The 27,112-nt window shown below is 40.3% G+C and overlaps 1 protein-coding gene across 3 annotated transcripts; it reads left to right on the top strand.

The window, feature by feature from the left end:
* Positions 1 to 560: 560 nt before the first annotated feature.
* MMRN2 (multimerin 2) lies at positions 561 to 25,383 on the top strand. Of its 3 annotated transcripts, XM_049810085.1 has the most exons (7): positions 561 to 967; positions 13,450 to 13,572; positions 14,822 to 14,928; positions 16,378 to 16,443; positions 17,696 to 17,869; positions 18,965 to 20,875; positions 21,894 to 25,383. In XM_049810085.1, exons 1-7 carry the CDS (start codon positions 684 to 686, stop codon positions 22,280 to 22,282), a joined length of 3,054 nt encoding a protein of 1,017 aa, XP_049666042.1. In that variant the 5' UTR covers positions 561 to 683; the 3' UTR covers positions 22,283 to 25,383. The 3 variants fall into 3 exon arrangements, with proteins under 3 accessions (XP_049666042.1, XP_049666043.1, XP_049666044.1); XM_049810086.1 differs by lacking the exon at positions 17,696 to 17,869; XM_049810087.1 differs by lacking the exons at positions 16,378 to 16,443; positions 17,696 to 17,869.
* Positions 25,384 to 27,112: the final 1,729 nt, after the last annotated feature.

Genomic DNA, 27,112 nt, shown 5'->3' with positions numbered 1-27,112 from the left:
ATGGGACCAGAGTATGATTCACAGAGCTACTTTGCAAAGGCCACACAAAAATGGATGTTTGTAAGCTCTTTTTTGCTGTGCATTTACTCCGAATCCCTTAATGCCCATAATTTGGTGTACATACCATGAATATTCTGCTGCTAAAGCCAGGGTATTTCAGTTGTAGAAAAAAACCCACGTGCAGATACTGGAGCAAGCAGGTCTGTGACATTTTCTGGGGCTGTAACGAGAGTCTGTTACACCACTCAGTATTTTCTTCCCTTTCTTTTCTCTTCCTTTCCTTTAAGCTAACATCCTTTTCCTGTGCCTGAGGGAGAAGGCAGTTGATAGAAGCCGAGTTCCTGTTCACAGATAAGTTTAGAAGGCAGCCAAGCTCAGAAGTTCCTTGAATAAGCTATATTCCTACCACCTTTTTTTCCCCCCTCTGTCAGAGACGTTTGAGCCCCACACAGGAACCAGACTCACATTGTTCCATAGCCACGGACATTTCCAGAGTAGCTGGGAGGGTCAAAAGCTTTTTCCGCTCTTTGTTACAAATCTTTTTTTTTTTTTTTTTTTTTTTCCCTTTCCTTCTTCCAACTTTCCAGTTAAAGAATATTGCCAGAGCATTCCTGAATTAATCCAGGCTGAGCTTCAGAGAGGAGAACAAGAGACAGGTGTAACTGGGTGGGAAAAACCCCACGATGCTAGTGAAGCTTTTGCTCATCTGTAATACAATAGCATTGGCAAAGCTGGTCAAACACTCAGACCATCATGGGTATCGTGCTGGTTCGGTGCACAGCTCGAAGCCACAAATTTATGAGACCTCTGCATACCCCCAGAGGACGACTCTGTTGCATGAGGAAGAAGGTTATTGGGAAGCAGAAAGGCTCAGGGAGGATACTCAAGATTATCCTTCAAGCATGATCTCCTCACATCAGGAAGAGAGAGAGGATTTTGAAGCTGCAAGCCCACAGTCCCGAAATGGGTAAGTACCCTAATGTGTCTGTCTTACATGTAATGATTGTGCCATCCTGCCTGATACCTTTATACCCTGTTGATAAAGGACCATTTTCAAAAGAAGTTTCTCATTAAAATATATTAGATTTTAGGGATCAACCTGTAACCAAACAGGAGGAGGTTAAATGGTTTAGCTACAGAAACAGAAAAGCTGAATTGCTTGTGGAGGATGAAACCACCGATGGGAATGGCTCTTTGCCTAGTCCAAGACAGCAGAATGGAGTTCAGGGTCTGGACATACCTGGCAGATGTGAAGTCTTCCAGTTCTGTTGTAGCACCATAAAATAAAACACTATTTCTGGCAAAGCAGAAATAGAGAAAATTAACTTACTCACTTTTTCTCATCACAAAGCAATGCTGATTATTTTTGCTGACCATGGCAACCTTTGCCCATCACCGGGATGTGCCTGGCTGCAGACTTGGGCCTTGGAAATGGAGGGGGAAAGAGAATGGCAGGATGTTAGCAAAATAAAAATAGTGAGGAGTAAATATACCAAAGTAAGTAATAATATATAAGCATGAAAATGACTACAAGTTCAAGCCCTCCAAAAGGTTTTTGTGACAATGAAATGCTTCTCATGATAATTTATAGCAGAAGAGTAGCCATCCTGCATGGAAAAGGCATGTGCTTCACTAGAAAGATTTCCAAACACTATGATTATTGTAAGTTTTACAGGGCACGTAAGTAGGTCTCTAAATGTTTAAAATAGATGAAACCCAAGCAAGACAGTGAATGAATCTTTTATAGCCCTGATGGATGGGTACTGCAGAGCCCTGTTTGGGAGAGCTGAAGCAGCAGCACAGCGAGTGCTGTTCACAGCTCAGTGCTTTAGGATGCCCTGGTATTTTTCCCTTAAAATGCTCTTGAGGAAACAGAAAAGGGAGATGGAAAGAGACTACAAAACTTTGCTCATGTCATGCGTCCCTTTCATGCACACTAAAGTATGCAATCTTGTTTCTAATCTCATCTACACGTAAAATTAAGGCCTCCCTTCTGTGTGGCGAGTGTATTAAAACCCTGTTGTCCTTCATACTACATCTCCAAAATCTGTACCTCCCACCATTAACCTTAAGTCATTTTCTAAAGCCTGTAAGTGCTGACTTCCAGTTTCCTGATGGGTAGCGTTCAATAATGACATGCATGCACTGTTAATTCACTAACTCCTGGTTAATGCATTTCAGACACTGTCAGAGGAAGGAAAGCAAAGCCTAAGTGGTACTCTGGACTTGCACATTATACTGCAAGGTGGTAATAATTTGATTGCTGGTTGAAATGCCAAAAGCATTCTGAAAACTTTAAGTACTATGAAAATTCAACAGTGTAAAAAGGTGCACATATAGGTCACCAAGATGCTGTAATATACTATCCTAATAGGGATTTCTTCCTTTGCTATGTAACTTTGTTCAGCACCAGCTTGTGTAATTCAGTTCAGCACCAACTATTACTCATCCTAATTTCCTCCCAAGAAGAGAAATACTTCCTCCTTCTATGGAGACAGTTACATAAGAAGTCAAATCATAACATTCTTCCCAATTATAAAGCTATATCGATGACTACAGGCAATCAGAATCGAGCCTAGCAATAGCTTTAATGTATTTGTTCTTTTGCTAGAGCCATCACGTTTACAGTGCACAGAAACCCAGGAAGCTGGTATGTCCTATGAAAGAAATTTGAGACTTTGAGCAGAGTTATGTCCAGAAGTGAGGGGAGAAAGTGCAAATAAGAAGGGACAGCATGGCTCCCCTTGTAACTGCACTCCAAGTTCTAAAAATCATTGCAAATGGTTGCAGCAATGTACCTTGAGAGCCTGAAGTCCTCAAGTGCATGTCAGCTGCTCATGGCTGGAGTGCCCTGCTATGCATAGACAAGAAATTGTCATGAATCTGGCATTTCCTCCCTACAAGTGTGACACATGCTCTGGAAAAAACATCAAGGAACTGGGCTTATATTTCTAGAGGGGAGAACAAGAAGAAAAGCATCAGGAGTTAATCAGGAATTGGGAGATAAAGACATGCCATTAAACAATTTTCTACCAAAACTATGTCCCACTTCTAGTTTGCTTTTGAAATAAGAAAATACTTTATTTTCAGAACTAGGAGACAAACAAACAAAATCTATGGTGACTTTGTCTCTGAGACAAAGTTTTGACTCTCACAATTTTCTAACAAAAAAGATGTGTTTTTCTCCAACCTCTTCCTATTTTCCCTATGTGTTAGGAATAGTGGTTGTTATAAACTATTCTAACATTTTTTAAAAAATTCATAGTATTATTTTTCTTATTGCAGTTATTTGAATAATTGAGACCATCACAACTAATATGTCCAAGGTAATTAGTCAGACAGAATCCTCTGGTTTCTATTTCAACACGTCAGGTGAAATAACTCATTAGATCCCAGTCAAATGCTTGGATATATTACCTTACTAATGAATTCCTCTCAGAATAACAAGATTATTCTAATAAGAGTTTTACAATAAGAAAATCGGTAAGAAGCCACTGGCCTTTAGGTGACTTTTTAAAAAAGAGAAATGTGTGGATAATAACCCTCTTGTTTCAACTATTCTTTGGAGGAAGAACTAGGTAACAGTTTAGTATCTCAGCTGTTGCTTATACTGAGCAAACAGGAGAAGCTCTGCATGTTCAAAGCGGACAGGTGTTTGCACATGTTACTTAGAAAATCAAATCTATCAAAGGAGGCCAATTTTCCAAAGGAAATAACTTTTTTTTTCTTTTCTCCCCAGCAGCTGTGCCTCATAGGAGCTGATCAGTTTGACTTTAGATACTTTATTCTATGTCTGAGGTAAATGGATCCATGTGTACCCAAACTTTCAGCAGAATTAAAAAGGGAAATGAAAGCACAAGTATATGAAGAGATCTGTACTGTGAAATTGCTGGACTATATTAGCGTCTGTTTTAGCAATAGAAGATGATGAGTAAGAACAGTAAAAACAGGTTCTGGATTTCATATTCAGTGCATAATACCCAAAATAGACAAGAAATACATTTTCACACTTCATTTCCCATATAAAACAGATGCCTAATGCAGAACTTCACGGGAACGCTTGTTATTACTGGTGGCTTTCCCGTGTGTGGATACAGGTAGCCAAAATGAGGCTTGAAAAGCTGCCTGGGACACGATCAGGTATGTGGAAGTTCTAAAAGTGACCCAGTAAATATCAAATAGGAGCTTGCATTAGCTTTGCATTAGCTCATTGCCTACTCTAATACTTACCACTAGATGTAACCAAGTCAACTGCTGTCTGATCAAGTCATATCAGAAGGGAGAATAAATATGTCAATGAGATAATACACCACTATTCTCATCCTGACAATTGCTTTGTGGAAGGCATACCTCATAGCTTGTGAAAACTTGTCCTAAATTGACAAGCCACCTTGGAGATTTTTCTTTCTTTAGAGCCACTTCCATCAAATACTTGGTAGTCACACATGCCTGAGCAAGGCATGGCGCTGAGCTGACCTCAGGGGAGCTGAAGGAGAGGGCCACGTAAGTATAGAGCTGTGTGCCCTCCCACAGGCTGTATGGTTCAGACCTGGGCAGAAAGACCTGGACACACATGTCCTTCTCCATGCGGCTGTATGGGGGCCAGAACAGGGCAATTCTGCCTTCGAAAGGAAAGGTCCCCTGGCCCTGGAAAGACCTCTATTGTAATTACACTCAGAAGGGCTTGTTTTTGCTCCCTACAAACAGATTATTTCTCAAATCAAGTAATGAACTGAAGCACCATTGGTGGAGCACTGTAGACCAAGGGTCCTACCTTTTCTCAGCACTGAGCAGAATCGCAGCCAGCCAGCTTTAATCTAATCTACGTGCCCGCAACACCAAGAACAGTCAGGTTGACAACTCAGATTTCATGCACTTAGTGTTCATATTTCCTTAAAAAAAAAAAAAAAAAAAAAAGTTAAATGAAGCATCTAAAAGCTGCAATCCCATCACAAGCTAGCCCTGACAGCAAAGCTCAAACCTGCCTGTACCCTCAGTTGGCCTGACCCGTCTGCCAAGTAACACTGTAAACCAGACGACTTAAGCATTCCAGGTTAAAAATAATCTTAGGAAAAAGCAGAGGTTATTTTTAACTTTCCCCCTCAGTAACCACACTGACAGAGTTGGTCCCCAAACAGATGGCTCGCCCAGTAAGGGAGAAATGGACTGTGGTGATGAAATGGGAAGGAGCAGGGCACCTAAAGCTGGTTTCCCCATCTATGACAAAGTGTCACAGAACTTCTCTGTCTTTCCAAAAGTGTATTCATCGCCAAGTAGCCCCTGTTTTGGATTTGCCGTCCAGTTGGGTAGGTGGTTTAGTTTTCCTTCTTTCTCTTTAATCCACAAACACACATTCCGCTTGTCATTTGTTGGGATTTCTCTTACAATTACAATGTCCACAAAAAAATGAAAAAGTAAAACAAACAAAAAAATCCCCAAACCCCACTACCTGAAATATAAATAGGAAAGGCAGAAATCTTCAGCATAAGTAAATCCTTAATTGCATTAAGGTGTTTTGAGGTTTGGACACAGGATTCTGTGAAGTCACCCTTGATTAGAGGGAGGCTTCCTGATGCCAGCCAGGTGCGTTGTTATCTCACTGAAGCACAGAGCTTTTCCTCTAATTCGGCACCAAGATAGCCACATTTTTATGATTACCCAGTGTGTCAAAATACAGAACAACTCTCCTCCAAAGGGTAGACAAGCAGAGAAAACCCCAATCAGTCTTACTAAAGAAAGTCAGAACAATGCTCAATCTTAATAGCTTGGTTTTTTGCCTGCTTTTACAGGAAAACATCCATTGATTTAATTAAGACCATTTTCACACTGACTCATCTATTTCTTCAAAACTAGATGGGGACTTTCGTAGGAAGCTTATGGGATACTGAAATTTCCCCAACAAAGGGGCACAGAACATATGCTTAAAATAAAACAGGTTTGGATGAAATGCAGCTAAGTGTGATCTTCGGCCTCTGACATCCTGCAAACCAGTGGAATGGCCATTGAGTGCTCAACAATAGCTTTCACAGTGCCAAGTTCATTAACAGAAGCAGTGGTTTCCTATCAAAGTTAGGCACTTGGCTCCTTTCAGGACTTGAAGGAAATTCTCCAATATTTGGCTCTTCTTGAGCTGCACAGCTGCAGGTGGAATGGCTCCCCATTAGCATGTTTGATGCAAATGACACAGCTTCATTGCATGCGATACAGGAGTTATCAAATCCTCTGTACCAAAGGGTTGTTTAATTTCACAGCTTATTAGCACAAGCTGCAGCAATCCATTCTTTCAGCAGATAGCAAGGGATCTCTCCTTTCAGCACAGCCACAGAACCACCATCAACACTATTACCACATGGATCTGATGCCTTCCTACTTGCGTGGGTCAACATCCCTTGAAAGAGTGATTGGTGGCCAACCCTGAACAAAATTACACTCACGCCAAAAATACGATCAGGGCAAACCTTGGTGCACACTGCCTGCACCCTGAGTGCGTGTCATCTGGGAAGCTTGACTTCCCATGCATTTTTCACATGCTGGCATCAGCACAGCTGTGCTAGTAGGTGGCCACTGGCTGTAATTCCTGCTTGGACACAAGGTCTGAGAAAGGAGCGAGTGTGCTATAAGTAGGGGTGAACTTAAGTCTGCAGGAATCAAAAGATGAAATCCAAGTGTAAACTGCCCTCTAAATAGGCTGTAGAGCTTCTATTCTAGGGAGGATAATGTAAATGAGGGACTGGCTGTGGATGCCTTCTGAAGAGGAAAAACCTCTTGCATTTATTTATCTGAAGTAGCTTCTACAACAGTTGGATTTGGCTCAAAACCAGCTCCCAGCCAAGCCTGCTTTCTCTTGGGGTCCCAGTGAGGGTCCAGGTTCAGGACTGGATTTGCTCAGAAAGCCTTCACTGCACTAAGTTTTTAGGACATTTTGCAGGATAAGTCCCAAATGATAACAGACTAACTGGCACTACTGTTGGAATAAAAGCAGCATTCAACCAGCATTACTCAGGACACTGGAAGACTTCCAGGACTGTATGGAAATCACCGTATTTGAAACTACCACTGCCACTCTTTTCAGCCCATCTTGTTAAGGTAAACTGCAAATCAATTAGTCTGCTTAAACCCCAGTGAACACCAGTGGGGTTCACAGGATGAGTCACAGGAAGATCCCAGGCCCTGCCTGAGAGGGAGCTCTACTCATCCTAAGGGAAAGATGGAGAAATATGAGTTTCTGCTGTCTGATTGTAATACAGGGCTGCTGGCTGCTAGGGAAGAGCTGGAGAATTCACTGATAGGCCACCAGTGATCACTTGCTGTCTGCTAATTAAAAATCCAGTGACACATCATGTTCCTGCAGAGAGCCAGCACCTTTTTCAACAGCAGAACACCTTCTGCATTCCATAACTAATAAGAAGATATGTCTGACTTAAAACTGATGTGCATCGTCCCAGTTTAGATTAATTTAAATGTGGTATTTTACGTCTGGTTTTTTTGAGGCTGCTTTTTCTTGTCAGAATTTTGCACTGAGGGAAAAACAGAACATAGCGGTTATTCCATAGCGAAAGCCTCATTCTTTTTTTTCTGCTTCAACTGCTATAAATCAGGAATTATTCTGTACAAGTCAATGGAAAAATGCTTGTTTAAATTAGAAGAACATAGTCCTCTATTGTCATCTTGTAGCACACTTAAGCAGCAATAATTGATTATCTGGTGCCTTTTCCACTGTATAGAAAAGGAAAGCGTTATGGACCTGATAAGTTTTGCGCTCTGTCAGTGGTAGACACAGGAATGGCTGGACAGGAGTTTTCAAGGTAATTACAGAAACTGGCTTCCTTGAGAATAGAAACCTGAGGAAACCGATGTGAAGGACAACTCAGTTGTACTAGTACAGCCAAAGGAATAACAAAACTTATGGAAAAACAATATCCTGAAGTCCTGAAGCTTTTGTTCAGGCAAAAATTCCACTGACCTAGGAAGTGTCTAAAATTATGCACTGCAGTGCCAATCATGAGAATGTGTAACTAAGAAAAATAAAGTAAGTACGTAGCTGAGCTGGGGGGCATTACTCACGCTCACTATCATGCTGCAATTGTCTGTGTGGCAGCATGTGAAAAAAGAGACTACCCCATATTAATCTGAGCAGAGCGATAATTACTGCAGACCATCCATCTCACTTTATCTCCTGGTTCTGTGGATTTTGTTTGCTAGGACATAAAGTGGCCCAGCCCAATCCTAGAATCAGAGAGAGAACTGCCTGCATTTTGCTATGTTTCAGTAAAAGCTGAAATATTATCCAACACAAGAAAAAAATAATTTTAAGATCAGTTTTTAGTTTAAAGATCTTAAAGGTTCAAATAAAAGGAGCTTGAGCTAACCTAAATTTGCTGAATCTTACCTAAATACAGAATGCTTTGTCATCAGATGTATTTAACCTCAGAGACAAGAATACACTTGCCTCAAAATAAGGCAAAAGCTGATAGCTGCATGTGAAGACTCTATTCAATAAGGAGATTAGAATAAATCCTAGGAAAAAGAACACCTAGTCTAGCAAAGAAAATTATTCAGACGCTTTTTCCCCAATTTTAAAAAAAAGGATTAATTTGCTTGGAATGTAAAACAGGAAAAGCAACTGAGCAAATGAAATATCTGTAGCCCTGAATTTGTTAGGGTTCCCTCAAGTGTTGCTCTAACTTGCAGTATTGTGATAAACTTTACCATTCACCAGACTGGAGAGAAAGCTCTTCTGCTCTCCTCACATGAGGAACTTTTTTCTACTCTCTCTCCTTGGCAGCAGAAGCTTGAATCAAAAGGAAACTGTATTAAAGAGAATAAAAGCAGAGGGTGTTAAGTTGGTTATATATTCAGTGAATGAAGCGACATAATTATTAAGAGGGGAAAAAACGCAGAAGCAGAACACAAAGCTGCTGTGTTCCAGAAACCAGCTAAATAAAGTGCTATTTGTGAAAGAGCAGCTCTTTGAAACTTCATAGCCTGATTTGGAGCCCAGTGGTGCCAGCAGAAGAACTGCTTGCCTCACTGAACTTCAGATAAAGCCTTTCTCAGTCTTTACATCGTTCTATTTAACATTAAAGAACTACATATTTTCCTTCAAGGTTAATACAGTTAAGGAGTATTTTAGTTACAGATAGCAAAGTTTCCTTAAAGAAAACATTTGACAAGATGCGCAAAAAATACTGCAATAAAAGTTTCATCTTTGGGCACATGTATCTATATTGCAGCTCATTACAGATGGAAAAGATAGGCTTTATTTACTTATTTGATGAAAGAATATATTTTAATAAGCTTAATGGAACTCAAAACCACTAGAATTTTTTGCAATTAAAATAAAAAAATGATGTTATGTAGCCCTTCAGCTCCACAAATAAGCTTTAAGACCAAGTGAGAGAGAACTAGTGAGGAGAAAAATGGACATAAAGAAAGGTGACCACCATTAAAGGAAGTTTTTATTGAGAGTCTATCAAATTCCCCATTTTTCATGCTATTCATTCTACATAAAGTTGTCCAAAGTAGGCATCAAGTTGGGATCAACCACTGATTCAACTTCTGATACAACATAACGCCCTTCTACAAGTGGGAAGCCCACCACATTAACAGGTTTTGAAAAGGAATCCTTGTATTGTCTACTAAATGTGTGTGCACATTCACACGTGCAATATAGCAAAAATACAGTCACACGATGCCACATTTTTGCTCACACATGTGTTGATGCATGTAAACATTTGGTTTAGATTTGTATGGCTTACATGACTCAAAGGACTTGTTTGGGAGCTGTGTATGGTGGGAAAAACAACTCAGCCCAGATGATGATTCATGGGGCGTGGATTGTTTTCATTAGGAAAGAACAAAACACTAAAGCCAAAGAATCTTTTTTTGAAGGAAGGTTTCCACACTGAATGTAGACTCCTGCCTGGACCTGGCAGGCACCCTGAAGGCAGACCCAAGATACTGCACCTAACAACGATGCCAGCAAGCTGCAGCAGCAGTGCCTGGTCACTTTATTTCCCCGGAAAGAAAAGCAGAGAGGATTTGAGGGGGGAAAGCCACTCCTAACTATGGCTTGCCAGACACGTGAGAGAAGACAGCCTAAATGCAAGCACAGATCAGGTCTCCGTTTCAGAGTTACTCATCTTACACCAACCACTGAAAAGCGATGCAGCCTTATAAAGCCTGGCGGACCTATGCACACCTCAGAGGCAGACATCAGCCAGAGCATGCATCTCCCGGCGACACAAGCAGAGCATTTGACTCTTGAAGAGTAATGATTTATAAAAACTTGAGGATTTGTCTTCTGGTTCAGTCCCATAGGAAACAAGACTCCCACTGATAACAGGCACAGAAGTTTCCCCAGTCACTTGCAAAGGCCTTAAAACTACAGCTCAGCAAAACAGCTCTTTTGGCTTGCAATCACAACAAAAGCTGCAGCAGCCTGCTTTCCTGTTCAGCCTTCCCAGCGCCACAGGCTTTGCCAGATTCCTGCCCCTGCTTCTAAGAGATGAAGAATTTTGCTTGCATGAGTGTTCGCTGAAATCGCCATCCCATTTTCCTTAAGAAATGGGGGAGCAAAAAAAGCTGTCTATGTGCCAGCAAGCCTGGTGAACTGTTCCCCGCTAGCCCAGGCTGTCTGCCCTTCCCTCCTGACATTTCCAGCTTCCCCCCGTTCTCCTGGCCACCCAGCCGCAGCTTCTGCTTTTGTGTGGGACTCGGTTCCCCATTGTTTCTGCAACTCTCTCGGAGGGGCAAACTTTTTCCATATATGCTGATTATCAGAGATTTGGTTCCTGTGTTCCCATTTAAAAATATACTGCCAAAAGTCCAGCTGTTGCTTTATCAGACACAGCTCTCTCCCCCACACAATGCCCTACTCCATTGTAACACAAACTCTGACAAACTCATGGAGTACAAGAACTTCTGATGTCTCCAAACACCCCAACCGACATGATCGGTACTGCGTAAGGTCTGATATTACTTTTGTGCTGAGAAACTAATGTTGATTTCTTACAGGAAGGGAATTTAGTGGTATGCATAATGGCATATAATATGATTCCTGATTTTTCTCCAGGCTTCATTTAAGCAGATAGGCTGCATATATTGACACCAGCAAGCTCTAAAGCTCATGGTAATGGCTGCAAAGGTAGAAAAAATGGCTACTGGAGGTAGAACAGCAGACCCCTAGAGATAGAATCATAGAGTCATTTAGGTTGGAAAAGACCTTCAAGATCATCGAGTCCAACCATCAACCATGCCCACTAAACCATGTCCTGAAGTACCCCGTCCACTCGCTTTTTTAATATCTCCAGGGATGGTGACTCAACCACTTCCCTGGGCAGCCTATTCCAGTGTCTGACAACCCTCTCAGTAAAAAAAATTTTCCTAATATCTAACCTAAATCTCCCTTGCCTCAACTTGAGGCTATTTCCTCTCGTCCTATCTCCAGCCACCTGACAGAAGAGACCAGCACCCACCTCACTACAACCCCCTTCAGGTAGCTGTAGAGAGCGATGTGGTCTCTCCTCAGCCTCCTCTTCTCAGGGCTAAACAGCCCCAGTTCCCTCAGCCGCTCCTCATAAGACTCGTGCTCCAGGCCCCTCACCAGCTTGGTTGCCCTTCTCTGGACACGCTCCACCATCTCCATGTCTTTCCTGTAGCGAGGGGCCCAAAACTGAACACAGGACTCGAGGTGCGGCCTCACCAGTGCCGAGTACAGGGGAACAACCACCTCCCTGCTCCTGCTGGCCACACTATTTCTGATGCAGGCCAGGATGCCGTTGGCCTTCTTGGCCACCTGGGCACACTGCTGGCTCACAGTCAGCTGCTGTCAACCAGCACCCCCAGGTCTTTCTCTGCCGGGCAGCTTTCCAGCCACTCTTCCCCAAGCCTGTAGCGCTGCATGGGGTTGCCGTGACCAAAGCGCAGGACCCAGCACTTGGCCTTGTTGAACTTCATACGATTGGCCTTGTCCCATCGATCCAGCCTGTCCACGTTTCTCTGTAGAGCCTCCCTACCCTCAAGCAGATCGACCCTGCCTCCCAACTTGGTGTCGTCTACAAACCTGCTGAGGATGCACTCAGTCCCCTCATCCAAATCAACGATAAAGATATTAAACAGAACAGGGTCCAACACTGAGCCCTGGGGAACACCACTTGTGACCCGCCGCCAACTGGGTTTCACCCCATTCACCACAACCCTCTGGGCTCGGCCATCCAGACAGTTTTTCACCCAGCGAAGAGTACGCTTATCCAAGCCACGAGACGCCAGTTTCTCGAGGAGTATGCCATGAGAGACAGTGTCAAAGGCCTTGCTGAAGTCAAGGAGGATAACATCCACAGCCTTTCCCTCATCCACTAGGTGGGTCACCTGGTCATAGAAAGAGATCAGGTTGGTCAAGCAGGACCTGCCTTTCGTAAACCCATGCTGACTGGGCCTGATCCCCTTCTTATCCTGGACTTGCCATGCGAGTGCTAGATGCTAGACAGAAGGGGAAAACCCCAAATCATGTGAAGATAGCACTCATCAGATTTACTCTTGGGTGTTCAAACCTTCCAGTGACAAACTTTCAAGTACTGAATTGCCAGTGGCAGTATCAGGAAGAACAATGTTAAAAAACCAATTATAATGACCACTTCTTGCCATTACTAATATAGCTGTCACATGGACATCTAACATAACAGAGTAGCTCAGTTTTGGAGATTCAAGTGGTCTTCAACCAGGACAGCGGATTTCATGACAACTAGAGAGCTGTTTCCTCTGCAGGTGCTTTACCATGAAGGAGTGATGAAGGCCTCAAACCCCTTTTGCAACTTGGAAAATTTACCACACTAGTAAAACTCACCTTGTCCTTGCTAGAAGCATAAAACTAAAACCCAAGAAAACAACACTCACTTTTCCAATATTATTTTCCTGCGGGTAATGGGAGAAATAATTTCAAAGCTAGTCTAATTAATAAAATCCAATCAGTTACTATATTATCTTGAAGAAGTAGGAAGTAGGACATTGATTATTAATGGAGTTTATGTGGGATCAAGTTTTCAGAAGCAGTCTGCCTCAACCCAATGAGTCAGTCATTAGGCATCTGAAATGGCAACATGCCGAGAAAGGCAATTTGACATTTAAAGTGACATTAACCTGCAGGTTATCATGGGTTGGAAATTTCTCCTGCTAAATGAAAGGACTGGAAATGGAACTAATGCATCAAAGTTCAGACAATCAACCCCTTTGTAACAGACTCAGATAAACATCCCAAATGAAAACAAATGAACTGGGAGTGGAGGGAGAATCTAGCAAGCATTTTCCGCTTTCCTCAACATCCAGCTGGAAAAAAAAAAAGGGGAAAAAAATAGAAGGCCCTTCTGCATTTCACTCTTCCTTGGCACTGTTACAAGCAGAGACTTAAAAAGACCTACTTCAAATTCCTTTCCCATGTCTTTCTTCCACTAGGAACTGGTGTTCCTTCATGCAGTCCCGGCTGGTAACATACATAGAAGCCTGCATGAAGGAGAAGTACATTGTCAACTCCCAACAGCCCTGTTTAAACGGAGCACCAGACTGCCAGAAGATCATGTAAGTATCCTAAATAAAACCACTGAAGAAAATAGAATTTTCTCTGAAGTATCTAAATGATATTTTCAAAAGTATTTAATGACACATTTTAGAAAGAATGAAAGCATCAACTCAGTTTAATACCAAAGTGATGTAGGGTCTGACTTACATACCAAAGTTGATCAGGCATTTAAGTAACCTGGGAGAACAACTGCCTTTCCAAGCCATCAAGTACATGACTACAAGCTGATTAAGTGGTTTTTCAAATCTTCCTACATGTTTATTCAGCAAAAACCATAGACCATACCTTTTCCATGATTTTCAGGTCATAATACACAGATATAACTTAAAAAAAATATCTCTGCCTTGTGGCCATCAGTGAGACCATTTACATGGCAGGAGTTAGAGATGTGCAATTGCCCAAGTGCTTACTCTTATTTCAGAAGGACTGGCTGCCCAAAGAGTACTGGTGAAAGCCAATAGTGTACCTTAAGGTACTAGGACTGATACATTTTTAAAGTTGGGAGACACTGACTCACAACACACTTTTGAAGTGAAGTAATATTTAATACTTACCTGCATGTTTTCACATCTATGTAGTTACTTGACTGCAAAAATGCTTTTGCTATTTGTTAATACAAATAATTTCTCTGAACAAAAACCCCAAAGGTTCATGATTATTTCTAGTGGATTTTTTAACAAATTTGTATCTTCCTTGGTAGCAGTGATGTTTTGGAATATTTGTTTAAAAATAAAACTTTCTCTACAACTCATCAGAATATTACAAAAGTTCAAGCTCAGTCCAAACTTCATTGCAAAGGACTCTATTACAATAAGTATTACAGTTGCGTTTCCGATAGTTACATAAATTTGCCATCTGTGATATTCCTCAGACTTGCGTCAGATGAGTGCCAACACGTTTGAAAAAAAATCTCTACTGAAGAACAATAACGCATGAGGCAGAACATTGGAGCCCTGCTCAATGAATAGTAGTTATATTCTGTCTGCATGTAAGAATGTGCACACACCTCCTGTTGTAGGCAGTAATCCTGAAAAGCAATCTTATGTAGGGGGAAAAAATTGCTGTGGACTGCCTAAATGTTTTACTAAGCAGCAGTGATACAGTTTATGACAAATTCCTTAACTGCATTCTGCATTAGTCATCTAGGACAGGCTTGGCACCAGACTGCTGCTAGAGTCAGTGAACTCACCCCGAGTGACGCCAGCTGACAGTAAGTTGGAATCTAATGCCCAGACCCTTACTCCCCAGGTACAGGACAGCTCTGAAGCCAGTCTATCAAGTGAAACAGAAGGTTTTGAAGTCTTTGCAGTGGAAATGCTGCCCTGGATTTATTGGCAAGGACTGTGAACAGCGTGGTAAGGAAAGCTAGAGAACAAGCATGAGAATTAATGACTAAATGCCAGTCATGGTGGCAAGACATAAGTTTGCCTATGTTTTCGCTTTTTTTGAGAATCGATGCCTTATTTCCTTTGGTTTGCTATGCCCCAAATCACTGATACCTTGAAACAAGGAGTAGTCATAATTAGCTGCAATTAGTAGCTATTAGCTACTTATTCTTCTCTTAGTAGCACCTTTGTAATCACAGAGCAAGGTATTCATTCACGTGGGAGGCCTGTCAGATGTACAAGTCCTTCTAAGAATGCCTAATTCCAGGTAGAAACGGGTGACATCAGAAAGCAACACTAGTGCGTGAAATGCCCCTACGGTCAGTTTACTGGATGAAGCCATCTGGCTAGGGAAATCACAGCATACCCAAGTTCAAACAAGGCAGGCAGCGTTCGCTCTCCAGCCTGCATTGCTGCCTCCTCTCTGCTTACCCTGGCTGCACAGACACTGGCTTCTAGAGCAGGGAGCAGCTCTACAACACACGAACAGAGCCCAGGCTGTTAATTCCATGGAAGTTCTAGCAATAGCCTTTACATACAATAAACTACTACAACTCTTTGCACTGCTGAATAATGATGTGTGCAGCTGCTAAGTAAAAGAGAGGGGAGACAATGTGGTTTAAAAACTGGAGTGCTTCGTGGCGTTGGCATGATTTAGCAAATAATACTCCAAAAGCAGAAAGAGAATTTAAACAGATAAAAGGTAATTCCCTCTTGCAATTAAGGCAACCATAGCAAAAAAGGCAAATATCTGTGTGAAAATTTTCACACAATCTATGTCTAATCACCCATAGATAAAGTGGGCCTGTTTTCATCTCTGTAGGTTTAGCTTTTCTTCACAGATAGCTTTTGTTCATAGATTTATCTCTAGGTGATGCCATAGCCTAACCTTCATTTATTTTCCAACTTTCATGTTGGAAAGGTATTACCAAATGCAGTGCTTCTAGTTTAGTCTCTCCTTTGTCACACTCACTGACCAAAACCAGCTGCTCCATCTTTACCTCCTCATTTGTATGGCATCACTCACTGTAGCTGGTGCCACCAGAATATTCAGGTAACTGTGGAACAAGGAAAAGGAATTTGCAGATCTTTTGATAAGACCCCCAGAAAAAAAACCCAAACCACCAAAAACCCCAAACTGTTTGCAATAGACTTCTTAGGGGCAATAACTCAGCGCGAGTTAAAAACCCCCACCCTACTGCATCGCATTACCATTTATGCAATGTTGTATGCCAGTGCTGTACTATAAGCTAAGTAAATTCTTCAGACAATATGTTCTTTCCCTAAGAAACCTGCAGTGCAGAAGCCTGTCTCCACATCAGTTACACTACACATGAAATTGTCCTGCATTGCCTTGCTGAACTGTAGCAGTTTCTGCATCTAAAACATTTTCACAGATGTATTACATCTCAATTGCAGATCCCAATTTTATTCTGGTGCCACAAAATCAAACTGAAGGACGGGAAGAGGAGTTTTCAAACCACAGTATGTGCTTGAAGTTATTTTGCTTGCCATTCTTTTACCTCTCAGTCACTGATCAGAAAAAAAGATGTACTTTTTAGGTGCAATTTTAACATGATAAGCTATGGACAATATCTCTAGTGAAAGCATTATCTGGGAAAGTTTTTACACAACTACATTTATTGGCATAAATAAGGGCTTCTGCTTTAACACTACATGAATGTTTTAGACAAAGCATCCAAAAGTTTCGAAGTTGTATGCTGGCTGCTCATCAGCGATACCTAGTGAGAATGCCAGCTGGTACAGAGTGCTAAACCCTTCAATGGCATGGATGTTTAACCCATTGCTCTGCTAAGTGGATTCACAGGAAAGCACACCATGCTCAGAAGTCTACCAGAAAAACAATCTATACAAAACGCTGTTTTAGAGCAACTACCCAGTAGCTTTGAGACTATTATGAAGTACTGTAGATCCGTATCTCGGGCTCTCCATCCTACCAATCTAAGTATCCAAGAATGATCTTCCCTTACCCTCTGGGAAATGGTGTGGATTGCAGTGCTATTAAGTATCTTCTAGCAATTGGTTTTAGGGTAGTATTGCAGCTCTCAAAGAGAGTTGTCTTTACATTATGCTCTCAGCACTAAATGAAAAAGCAGTTACTTTGCACAACTTAAGTTTATAAAACATTAAAGTTCAAAGGTAACCCTGGAGGGCAAGAGGCCTCCAGGATGGCACAGTGGGGATATACCAGTTTCTGCAGCTTTCAGTGTACACTTTGAAACCTACAGCCCAAATTAGCAGGCATTTATTTAGAATAACATCATTTAAAGGACCCTCAGTGAGAGTCAGCTATGACGCTTACACCCCATGCTTCTGGTTCCTTAGTGGAACGCCTCAATGGCTCTTTCATCCTCTCCTTTTATTCTGGGTTGTGAAACCTTGCTATCCTTTCAGTCAATGGCTTGAAAGGAGTTATCATTCCAGAACATTTTTATGGCACGGGGAGATTTTAAATGAAGAGCATTTTACTGCCATCATGGCTAGCGTGGCTGTAGTTCTCTTAATATTTAAATATATTACGTTTTCATCACTGTTGAAAAAAAATCTGCAAAGAAACCGTGAGTTAAGGTGCTATAAATCAACAAACCCCCTAAACGTCAGTGCAAAATTTTCAGAGCAAAAAGTACACAGGTGTTCTCAGAGGTCTTGTAGGAATACCTGTCGCCTGGTCGCTGCACTCCGTTGCATGACTTTGTTTTTTTAATCTTGTGATTAGTGTCAACATCAGTGGATTCAAGAAAAATGTTGGAAGTCATTCAAAATCATGAGGCTTTACTGGATGATCTTCAAAGTGATATTCATCAAGCAGTCAGCAACTTAGGTGACTTACAGAGAATATTTGAAAACAACGGTACAAGCATGGTGTTAGAAGTGAACCAGAGCAATTCAGGTGAGAGGTCTGATGCAGAATTACCAGCCTGCCAATAGGCCCTGTAAAACCACACAGAGCAGAAAGAAAACTTAAAAACCTCCCAAACCACCCTGTTATTCCTTGGTCTGCTGGTTGCTTCTAAGGAGAGAAAAAAATGGTTGCAATCCCAACACGAATGAACCAAATTCAAGAGTAAATTGAAATGGGAAATGAGATAAAAGACAGATTCCTCCAGAATCCTTGTAGCCTTAACCACAGAACAGAGAGGTTGCTTATACATAAAATTTGTTAGCTTACTATTCTGCTTCTACGGCTTCTTCTCTTCTATGGAGATGCAGAGCTTAGATTTAGTTTTTGTTCGTTTTTCATACTCATGTTATATACTCTGATGTGCGGAATATCAGACTGGTGTATGTAAAAAAACTATAACATTCAACCCTTCTCCGGAACATTATTCCTGCCGTACATAGGAGTGAGAAAAAAAGAGCTATGGAATTTGACCTACTAATGTGAGCCACTGGCCACAGACACATTTTCTAATGTTAGATTATTGTCCTCAGTGAACTTCAAGGCACTCAGGTTTGAACATTAAAGTTAGAAATCAAGCCTTAGTATAATTCACACCTAGTACACGTACCTCACAGATTTTTCAAGTTATTTAGTCCTGGCCTGGAATATTCAGCTGTTAAGAAGCTGTATAACTTCATGAAGTAGAAGGTGCATTGTAGAAAGCATCAGAAAAAGAACATTATGAGACAGTCAAATAAGCAAGAGCCCATCAGCCAAGAACTGTTGTGAAAATGGGCAGTTACGGCCACTTACAAAAATGCTCATACAGGGGCTTCAAAATGTAGTATTTTTATGACTTAAATGAGGCAGTCAATACATATCTAAGTTACTCTCTGCAGACTCAAAAGACACAATGTGCTTCACAGTAACCTTGATATAAAATCAGGCTATTTTTGCAATTGTCAAAATTTATCATATGGTCAGATTTTGGGGAGTAAGATGGCAGTTACTGTAGAAACATAGTTGAGTTACCCTGGCCCGATTAAGATGTGTTCCAAAAGCAGAATTTAAATTTAAATTAATCTTTTTAAACTGTGTTAACAGATCTACAGGAAAGACTTCTGCAGCAGGTTTTGTTTCCCCATGTGGAGAATTTTCTAAGGAAACATTTTAACCCAATGTGGACAAGCTTCAACAGAAGCTTACAGAACCTCTCGAACATGGTAAGAAACCTGTCCCATGACGTGGAAGCCAACAAGAAAAGCATAGAAAGATTCCAAGAGAGCACTGTGCCCAAGAAGGAATTCCAGGAGCTGGGAACTAAGTTTGAATCAAAAGTCCAAGAAAATGTAGTGAAAGTTGATCAGGTGAAAAGAGATATAGAGAACCAATTGCAAATGCAGCAGGCTAGTATTCACTATAATCTCACCACGATCAAGGCAGATACCGACACAAAGCTCAAGAAGTTTCATAAGATACAACAGTCCCACTTCTTAGCTTTGAACAGCAGCATATCAAACATGAAACAAGAGCAAAACAATCTTGAAAATAAATTTGAGACTTTGAAAAAAAATTTAACAGAACTCTCCTCACATCATGGTCCCAAAGATGAAAATACCCAGTTAACCATCAGACAAATAAATGACGTTCTGGCAGGGCATGCAAAGCAGCTTAAAGAACTTTACATGGAGTCAGATGTGGCCTTTCAGAATATTGCAGTTTTAGAAAGGTGGTTTAAGGAGTTAAAAAAAAATATCTCAAAGTATAGGCCAGAGGATCTTACAATAACTTTAATGGAGAAATCAGTTATTATGGAAGAAAACAAAGCAGCAATGGAAAGGCAGATATCAGAGCTTAACTATACTCTCTCAAATCTTCGGGAAAACTATTCAGATCTGTTGAGGTACATGGAGGAATGTAATTGCCAGAGAATATCTTCTGACACTGACGTACTGGAGGAAGATTTAAAGAATATCACTTATTCCCTTGAAGGCACCCAATCAACTTTAAAAGATATGAAGCACTTAGAGTCAGTTTTCAGAGATCTCTTGAGGAATGAAATTGAAGAGCTCTCCTCAGCTTTTCCATCTATCCATCAGTCCCTTAATCTCCGTCAAGAAGAAAACAGACAACTTCAGTCGCAAGTTACGGCTTTTTCAGAGGACATAGGCTTCTTGAAGAAGAAAGATGAAGAGATTCATCGACACATCAAGTATCTCAACAGTTCTTTCGTCTCTCTTTTGGAAGATGCCATGCGGCATGAAGCAGCACTGGAGGCTTTACTGGGAGAAGAATTTATGGAAGTCTTGTTCGAAGAAGATCCTAGTATCCTAATATCATCAGTATTTCAGCTGCAAGAATCTCTCAGACATATCTCTGATAAACTCCAAGAACAAAATAGGACTTTAGAATCTCTTATAAAGAGATCTCATCTCTTGGAGAGAGGTCAACAGAATAATCATGATGCTCGTACATCTCCTAAGCATCCCAAAGAAGAAACACAAACATCCTCTACTCTAGATGAAGTTAGTAGTCAACACAGCATCGTAGAACATATGGAACCTAACTATGAGGCTGCCAAAGATGACTCCTTGGATAGCTCAGCTTACAACGATATCATGACTCTGAAGAATGATATCAAACACCTGAGCCTGGCAATTAAGAGGCATGAATCCAGAAGTGACATGAATCTTTGCTGCAATCACACAATAGCAAATGTAATTGAGCCACTCAACATTTCTGTGGAAATTCTCTCATCAGATTTAGCAACCATCAAGTGGAAGCTGGAGGAACATCTGCTGATTTTTAAAAAGCTGTTCGGAAGCAATGAAGAATTAGTTGCCTCAAATATAAGTCTGGATGTTGCAAAGATTCAGTCAATGCTGACAAGAAAAGTGAGACGGCAACAGAAAGGTCAAGACAAGCAGAGAGAGAAGAAAAAGCCCGAGAAGCACAGAGAAAATACACAAATAATAAGTGGAAGAAATACAGTGCAGACAGAACTTTTGGAAAAAGGTGGGTTCTTTTCTTTTACTTGCTCATGTGCAGGTCTAGTTTCTTTCTGGGCCCTGCTGTAAATTACACACACAGAGCATATTAGTTGTAAGACTTTTCAGGTATCTTGTGGGATGCCGGAGGGAGAAATTCTGACATTATTTACATCCTCCCCCTCCACCAAAATAAGCAGTTTGAGTGAGAACCAAGTTGATAACACTGCTGCACTTTACTTGAGGCCAATAAAATTGCAACCATTATAGCAGCTGGGAAACTGGCCTTGAACTAATGCAACTTTATATATTTAGAACACAAGTTTTGTTTGTAGATGCTCGTATTAATGTAGTAGCAGTTTTCTCTTTTGAAGGTGATGGGGAGTGCTAGGCTTCCAGGTCTTGCTTCTTTTTCCTCCATTATATGAGTCTGGAAGGAGCATACTCAAAGCATCAAATCCTTCCTACCATGGACAGGCACACTGAATGAACTGCTATAATTTGCACAAGTGGAACAGGAAGGACTGACCAGAGAGCACGCTCTCTCTGTTACTGCTAAGCTTCAGAGACAAGTTTTCAGCTTATACTTCACTGTACTGGCCAGTTCCCTTTCCCTGTAAACATGTGGCCGTAAGCACCTGGCAATTACAACCACCACAGCTTTTAGCTTCTATGATTGTAGCCTTTGTTTTGGACATAAAACATAGAGCAAAAATCAGTCCCTTTAGGCTGCAAAACTGTAGTTAAGACTGAATAAGCAGAGAATGTATTTCAAACCAATTTATTTTTAGGACAGCAAAGAAGTGCTACCTTTTTTTTTTTTTCCTGGGTGGTCTCAGCCTTATACTTTTCCAAGAGTAGCAGTTCAGATATTTCCAGGGAACCATTTGATCTAATCCCAGGCACATACCCATTTCAAGCATTTAGCTCTTCAAAGGAGCATACAGAAATCAGGCCTGATAGGGCTTCACCCTATCTCCCACCCTGATGATCCTGGGGAGAGAAGAGCACTCGCGACTAAAATCCTGTTCCTCTCTCTTTTTCAGACTCACTGGTGGCATTCCATGTGGGATTCTCAGAAAAAAAGGATAAAGGAAAGACTCTGAGGTTTAATGAAACTTACATCAATTATGGAAACAGCTATTTCCCTGAACATGGCTACTTTAAAGCACCACATAAAGGTGTCTACCTGTTTGTCATCTCTGTGGAGTTCAGCTCAGGACCAGCATTAGGACAACTCTCCTTTAGCCGTGGGTACAAAAGAACTCTTGCAAGTAGTCAGAGGAAAACACCAAATGGAAACACCATGACAACTTTTGCTATGGCAGAAATGGAGAAGGGGGAGAAAGTATGCTTTGAATTGCTGCAGGGCTCTCTAGTGAAACGGAGTCCACCTGGGACAACAATGAGTGGATTCCTAATATTTAAAACTTGAATAGTGACATTTTGTTTTATTGATATCTTCCATAGGTGCAATGGATCAATTCACTATTGCTTCATCTGTGATGTATTCAATCCTACTGCATGTGTTTAAACATAGCACTACCCTAGATTTGTCTTCGTGCTTCTTTTCTGGAAGTGTTTGGCTTTTGATTAGTTGCTCATGAGCAGCAATGGGATCTTCTTTCAAATGATAAGCTAATGGTTTGGACTCCAAATGTATCAGCACACACATTCCCAAATCCTTCCACTGTGAGAACTACACCCAATTAGAAAAAATGTTTTGTGGGACCTTCTTCACTTACAACACAAATAATTTCTCCTTCCCCTGGCAAAAGAGTATCCTCCCATGGCAAATACCCCCACCACTGGCAAGGAAAAGGAATGTATCGACTCTCATATTTTGCGAATAGTAGCTTAAAACCAAGAAACCAGGACAATTTTACCTTTTAGTCCTCTGTGGACCACAGGCAGTCACAGACTGTCTTGGAAACTTCTGCAACTCACTCCAATTCAATGTTTCAGTCTGTGCACAACATGAACGCTAGAAAAGATCGATCAAATCCAGTAAGATGCACCCTAGGCCAGTATTTGTAAGCAACGATCTTAGAAATGGCCTGGTCTTTTTGCTTCTGAGCCTGTGGTGTATTTCAACTACACTGCAAAAATTTAATAGTAATATAACATTGTTAAGATTAATTACATCTACATTTAGACATTAGGAAAATGTCAACAATATTAAAAAAATATTGCTGAAAATGCAGCTTATTTCTAAAGGTAATCCTGAAGAATATCGTGAATTCAGCCCAGAGTTCAGCATTTAGTAAATAGTTTAAAACCAAGCAAGCAAGCAAATAAAACTAACAGCAAAATGCCAAGTTCATTGGTGTCCTGCCACTGTTGAATATAAAATAAATTTATAATTAGAGTAAATCAAAGAATAGAATTTCTGAACTGTGGAGTGTTTTTTTTTAATTTCCAAAATCTCAAGATGACCATGTCTGGTCATGTCCTAAACTTTTCTTTTGTCAAATAAAATATCCAAAGGCTTTCATTTTAAAGAAGTTCAATTATTGTGTTATTTTCCTTGTCTATGCTAATGTTTTACAAAACAGTACTGAAACAATTACATTTGCCAAAATGAAATGCATTCACAAATTCCCAATATTTTTGGTGAAAGAGGTAAATTATTATTATGTATTTTATGCCCTTTCAAGGTAGAATTTTCTAACAGAAATCTATGCTGCTCTTAAGGGTTTTTCTCCCCACCTACTTGTATTCTAAGCAACACTAAACTACAAAGTTATTAAAAAACCACATTGGTACCAATACACATTGCACTTAAGACAACAGTTTGACAAGCAGACAATATGTGTCTTTTGAAATACAGCTGCAAAGCAGTTTCAGCTACTGACTTGCTGAGAAGATTGTTATTCTCTAGCCTGAAAAATCCAACAAAGCAAACGACTAAAAACGAACTCCCATCTACTCCTAGCCAATGCTGACTTTCATACGAGATTAACAGGCCAAGTATCCCCATTTATCTAGCACGGAGCCACATCTTGCACTGCTCTGTGGCAGGCAGCACAAGTGCCTGCAAGCTCATCTTCTGTCCCAAAGATTGCTCAAATATCTGAGGGAAGGAAGAGAAGAAAAACTTGAAGAGGTGAAATGTCAAAAAGGAAGAAAAGCATCAAATTCTGAGACTGGGTTCTTTCAATACAAAGCTACTATACTGGGGTGACCCAGATGTTTTTACCAGTGGTCCTCCTATTATGGGCTTCTGTGGTGGTAGCATTCTGCAGTGCCAAGCCAAGCGCGCTGCCTAGGTCAGGGTAGCTCAAGGAACACCCCATCTTCAGTGCACACCAATTCTGCAGGTACCAGCTAAGTTCCACAATTAAATACAGACAGGGGATATAGATATTTAAAAACACCTTGCTTGTTTTTAAAGATTTGACAGAATGCTTCAAGTGGAGCAAAAACCATACAGCTACTTGAAAAAGGACATGGTAGGTAGTAGATAGGATAGCAGTTCATCCAAACAGGACTTTTAAAAGGCTTGGTATCTTTGTGCTTACCAGAGTTTACTCGTGTTGAAGAATAAGCCAGGCAAGTTCAGAGATCATCGACTCCAGAGTGACCACAATATTAATATAAAGATATTTTCATTATTTGTATTCTTCAGATATGTACTTAAGTTAGCCACCTGCATATACAAAGAAAATATACTTGAACGAAAGGCTCTCATTTTTAGACTATGAAGCACAAAATTAACAAAAGATAATGGGTTAAAACATTCTATTGGCTGCACAAGCCAGGAAACCTGAGTTCCTTCTCAAGCGACAAGAGAAAGATGATTAAGCTACTTGGTTGTGGTTGTGGTTTTTTTTTTAAATGAATACATCAGCTTTTTAATAAACTTCTATCTAAACCACCTCTCAAATACTAGCGAACTATTTGACTACTGGTATAAATGTCTTTGAAATCCCCCACAAACACTTGTTTTTTGCAGCTTTTGGGGGTTTTGTTCTTTTTTTTTTTTTTGTAAGATTAACATAACCACATCACCATGACCTGCATTTTTAGGCAACAGACTAGAAGAAACCATTTTAACGCAGAGACAGCAGACTCCAGATTAAGACCTAGAAGAAAGAAAAATTTGCCACAAAAATTGCAAGAGTACAAGGATGATTAATTGACAATTTAAAACATAGCTATTGGTTGGCTCAGTGGATTAAGAATAGGGGATGTTCAAACATGAAAAACAAACTGAAGCTGACCATAGGCATTAGGAAACGAGAGTTGTTACAGAGTAGACAAGCTGCTTCAGTTTATCTATCTCATAGCAGATCAACTGGACCAGCATGCCTGATGGCAGTTTCAGCCAAGCACCAACAGGCACAGAAACATGTATGCACCACTCCAAGATACAGATATATATATATCTCATCACTCTCAGCCTCATATTTAAAAAAAGCTTCCAACTTTTCTTAGTACTTTTCAGAAATCTGCCAGAAAAGATTGCCAATAATTCAGGTTTCTGGATTTCCAGAGCAAACCACTAAGCTTTATAAAAAGATAAAAAAAGCTGTGCATCTTAATGCCTTCATGTAATTATTTTGTTACTGAAACTTTTACTGCTTTATGAATGTATCTTACAGTACTTTACATTTTAAAATTAAAGTCTCCTAATTTTTTTTCTTTTCCATCACTGAGATGGTCTCCTTACTTTACTCAAAATGTAAGTACCCATCGTACATAAACAATTTTACTTTCTATAGATCCATCAATGTCTGAATTCTGCAGTCAGATGAGTCTGAACTCATTTCAGATATCCACATCAAGCCAAGTCTCTGAAGTCCATGGTGGTGCTCCTTCACGAACCAGATTCATGAGGTGGTCAACCCACAGTAGTGGTCTTCTCGTGACTCAGGTTCACAGCTGGTATTGACTTACTACATTAACATCAGTGAGAAAGACTGAAGTGGTATTCTGGGGAGCAGTGAAGATAAAGCTGCAGAAGGGATTAGTGAAATTAATGGAATTAAATCTGATCCTTTATGAAATTAGTGACACTTTTGCAATTTATTTAAAAGGGTGTGACTGAATTCACCAACTACTTGGTATGCTTTTTGGCTTGCACACAAAATAGACATGTGGGGTTTTTAGCCATGTCAGTGGATATAGCTGTTTCTTAAGACACCGATGGAAGCTAATCAGTAACACATTTTTATATAGAGGTCAAAAATAATCATACAGAAATGATAACATTTTGATATTTATTATCAGTAACCAGGAAAACATTTTCACTGATCAAAATCCCCCCTATTTTTTTTCAAAAGGCTCTTCCTTATCTTTAGGATATAGCACCATCCTGTGGTCATTTCTAGAAGCAAAATTGTTGTCAAAACTGGTGCAAAAAGTTTCAGTTGCCCACAGTATTTTCAATATGTCCTCCTGTCACACTAATATAAAAATTCCAGTTGTCAGTCCAACCATGATCAATGTGATCAGTGAAGATATTGCACAAACTACACAATAGCCACAACCATAAGAAAAAGTTTACTTTGGCAAGATACTAATTGTAAGGCGACCAAATCATTGTACAGTATAATTTCCTGGTATGACGTATTGAGGAAAAAAGACTACATACAGTCTAGTCTTCCACTGTACTTTTGAGAACGCTATTGCAAGATTTGACACTTGACTTTACAAGGGAAAAAAAAAAAAAGTGTTATAATTATCCTTGCAATATACTGATAACAGTTTATATAATGCTCAGATATTAAAACTTTCTAGCTACTATAAAAAACTATCTTTAAAGCTATGATTACTCCCGATCAATGACAAAAAGAGAATAGAAATTGATCTTACTTCTTGCTGCTTGCAAACTAAAACTGAACTCTAGGGAGAGAAGTAGCCAATACATTTCTGCAGTAAGAAAACAAATTCTGAGATTTTATAGAATTGTGTACTCACAGATGAGATAGCCCCTTGATTCATCTTCATTTGCTTGAATCGTAAAAAACAGTGAATTTAGCAGGCTATACAAAAGCACCTGCATTATTTTGTGACCAACAGCACATAAGTATATTAGCTCAAATCTCTTCATTTGGATATCACTACACGAAAAGAACGCTGTACACAGAGGGAACAAAAAAGAGTTACAGAATCCCCCATCCCTTTTATTTTTTCTCTTTTTACTTGATGAGCTTGAGGCAAAATGTTATGGATAAAACCAACATGTAGTGAACTTGCATTATGTTCAAATACAATTATTCAATTTTGACTTGCTTCTGGCTTTGCTGTAAGACACGAATAA

Source organism: Accipiter gentilis, chromosome 9, assembly GCF_929443795.1.
Source record: "Accipiter gentilis chromosome 9, bAccGen1.1, whole genome shotgun sequence".
Taxonomy (NCBI): Eukaryota; Metazoa; Chordata; class Aves; order Accipitriformes; family Accipitridae; genus Astur; species Astur gentilis.
The sequence above is the reverse complement of the archived record's forward strand: the minus strand, read 5'-3'. Positions and strand labels throughout refer to the sequence as shown.

Coding starts and splice junctions, on each gene's coding strand:
- MMRN2 (XM_049810085.1), top strand. CDS start 684: ATGCTAGTGAAGCTTTTGCTCATCTGTAATACAATAGCATTGGCAAAG. Junction 13,573..14,821: donor CCAGACTGCCAGAAGATCAT/GTAAGTATCCTA, acceptor CTTACTCCCCAG/GTACAGGACAGCTCTGAAGC. Junction 16,444..17,695: donor AGAGGAGTTTTCAAACCACA/GTATGTGCTTGA, acceptor TCTTGTGATTAG/TGTCAACATCAGTGGATTCA.